The sequence below is a fragment of the Nicotiana tabacum genome, chromosome 18 (genome assembly GCF_000715075.1).
Source record: "Nicotiana tabacum cultivar K326 chromosome 18, ASM71507v2, whole genome shotgun sequence".
In the NCBI taxonomy this organism is placed as follows: domain Eukaryota; kingdom Viridiplantae; phylum Streptophyta; class Magnoliopsida; order Solanales; family Solanaceae; genus Nicotiana; species Nicotiana tabacum.
This window is the reverse complement of record NC_134097.1, coordinates 79,866,343-79,868,760: the sequence shown is the minus strand read 5'-3', so window position 1 is coordinate 79,868,760 and position 2,418 is coordinate 79,866,343. Positions and strand designations below refer to the sequence as shown.

General features: G+C 42.0%; 1 protein-coding gene across 1 annotated transcript; it reads right to left on the bottom strand.

The window, feature by feature from the left end:
• Positions 1 to 296: 296 nt before the first annotated feature.
• Positions 297 to 1,366, bottom strand: LOC107807902 (uncharacterized). Its single transcript, XM_016632356.2, has 2 exons — positions 740 to 1,366; positions 297 to 583 (listed from the first exon to the last, which is right to left on the bottom strand). Exons 1-2 carry the CDS (start codon positions 1,364 to 1,366, stop codon positions 569 to 571), a joined length of 642 nt encoding a protein of 213 aa, XP_016487842.1. The 3' UTR covers positions 297 to 568.
• Positions 1,367 to 2,418: the final 1,052 nt, after the last annotated feature.

Genomic DNA, 2,418 nt, shown 5'->3' with positions numbered 1-2,418 from the left:
GATACATGATATAGCGATTCTAAAGATGGGCGCTCTCTACTTTCTTGGGAAATCTAAGCGTAGAGCTCTTGATGTTACATATTATCATCATTTGCGTGTTGAAATTTTTTATGGTGTTATAGATTTGCATTTTCAAAAACTTAACTGTCGCTTTGATGCTGTGAGCACTGACTTACTCCTCGGTATGGCTAGTTTAATTCCAGTTAATTCATTTGGTGATTTAATAAGAATAGGTATTATCCAAATGAGTGTGATAGCAGCAAGCTTCGATATCTCAGTTTTCAACATATGAAAAGTCGTCAAACACATTTGTGAGTTATGACGAGAAGATCGTTTTTGAAACAATCCCGGGAGAACTACACCCCATAAGCTAGTTATTAAGGTGTGAGAGCCCCAGGCTATATAAACCCCACATCAGCATATTGCAATATCGATGTGGACCTTGCAATGGACCATAACAAACCACCACGCTCCGCATCCGTCAATCTCCAATGGCTGTGCGTTAGACTTTTTTCTAGCGCCGGGTGAACAAGGCAATACGGGCGTCACCATCCATCTTCTAAGTCGGCTAATTCTTACGACACTTTAAGAAAAACAGCAAAAACAAAAACAAAAACAAAATAACGAGTAATATCAACACCTAGATGGAACTTGAAAGCAAATCCTAAGAAAGCAAGACACATTACTAAAATTCCACTACTCAACTTTAATAAGCAGGACGGTATTCTAAAAATCATACTCTGGGTCGGGCTCCAGCAAGATATAGCTGTTCAACTTGGACCCTATTCGCCACATTTCGTTGGTTTTCACGCATAGCACTCTTATGAAGCTCAACTAAAGCTAGAGCAGTCTCATGGGCATTAGGATTACCAGCAGTTAGAAAGTTCCGAACTGAATTGTACCCTTGTTCATCAAGCTTAAGCATAGCAGCTGCAGTAAAGAGAGTAGGAAATAGGCTCCTATTCAGGACATGCAAGTCCACTAAAGGAGCAAGATATTTAAAGAACTGAGGATAAGCAAATTTAGATATCTTGCATAAAGCATTATAGAGATGCCCAGCGTCAGCAGCCACCCTATAATCTGTCAGCACAGGAGACCTTGTCCTAACGAACATTTCGTAGCAGAAATTGATGTTATGCATCTCGTTCCAAGATAGGATCATTACTAGATAGCTCCACATATTGGCAAATTGATCAGACCCCCTCTGCTGCTCAAGAAGCATGTAAATGATCTGCTTTTTAAGATAACTGGAAGAACCCAGCTTGATCTTGATACGATTTGCAGCCTCAAGACTGAATGGAACTGTAATCCTTTCACCGGGATCATGTCCAACCTTAGCTGAAATTGCTCGAATCCTCTTGGCCATATATAGCTCATAATTCCTCTCATTTGGTGACTTAAAAATGGCTAATAGAAGACAGGCATAGATGACAAGTATCTTTGAATTACTGTAATTCTGCCCCTCTTCCCAGTCGACTATGATCAGCCGTAATTGCCTGGCTAGGTAAAGTTTTGACCTGTGGCTTCAGCTGGAGCTCCCTGAACTCCAGTTCAATGTGCCCCCTCATGTTGGGAGTAACACAAAGCAGCATCGAGCAAGCATGTGAAATCACTTGCATCTCGCTAATACCAAAATTATTAAGTCCCTGATGTGCGAAGAAAAAGACTCTTGTCCGCCTTTGACGCTGCTCTCGCTCCGTACCGCCAAGATCAGGTGTATAAAACACAGGAGTATGAATAGCACCAATACTAGCTGGCCGATAATTAGGCTGATTAGTACCAGTGATGTCATATCGGGCTCTGAAACATTGCATAAGAACCTTCCGTCGAACACGACGAGGATTAACAATATGCTCAATCTCATCAGGACCATTATTATCATTGTCATTGCCCAAATTACCACCAACTGGAGCTTGCCCCCGAGGAATATCTACTCCTGGTTGATTAATACGTGGAAATCTTGCTTGACGAGCAGCATTGGGTTCTGGTTGATTAATACGCGGAAATCCTGCTTGATGAGCAGCACTAGGTTCTGGTTGATTAATACGTGGAAATCTTGCTTGACGAGCAGCATTAGGCTGATTGACACGAGCGTTCTCCATAATAGATCTGATAAGAGTTAGCTTCAATTTTAGGAAAAAGAACGGGTTCAGTCCAGGTGGTAATTTGGGCAATGACAATGAGAGATAAAGAGAGATGGGGGTAGGAGCGTCGCCGGTGGGTCTGCTGGTGGCGTGACAGTGAGAAAATGAGGGGAGTGAGGGATTTTTTGAGGGGCGGCTGTTCCCTTGTAATAATGAGACGGTGCTTTAGATTTTAGGGTTTTTTTAAACAAAAATCTGATGATGGCCCCTAGGTTAGGTTTTGGACCCCTTTATTTATACTAAAATGGCCTAATACATATACAGCCCATTCAAC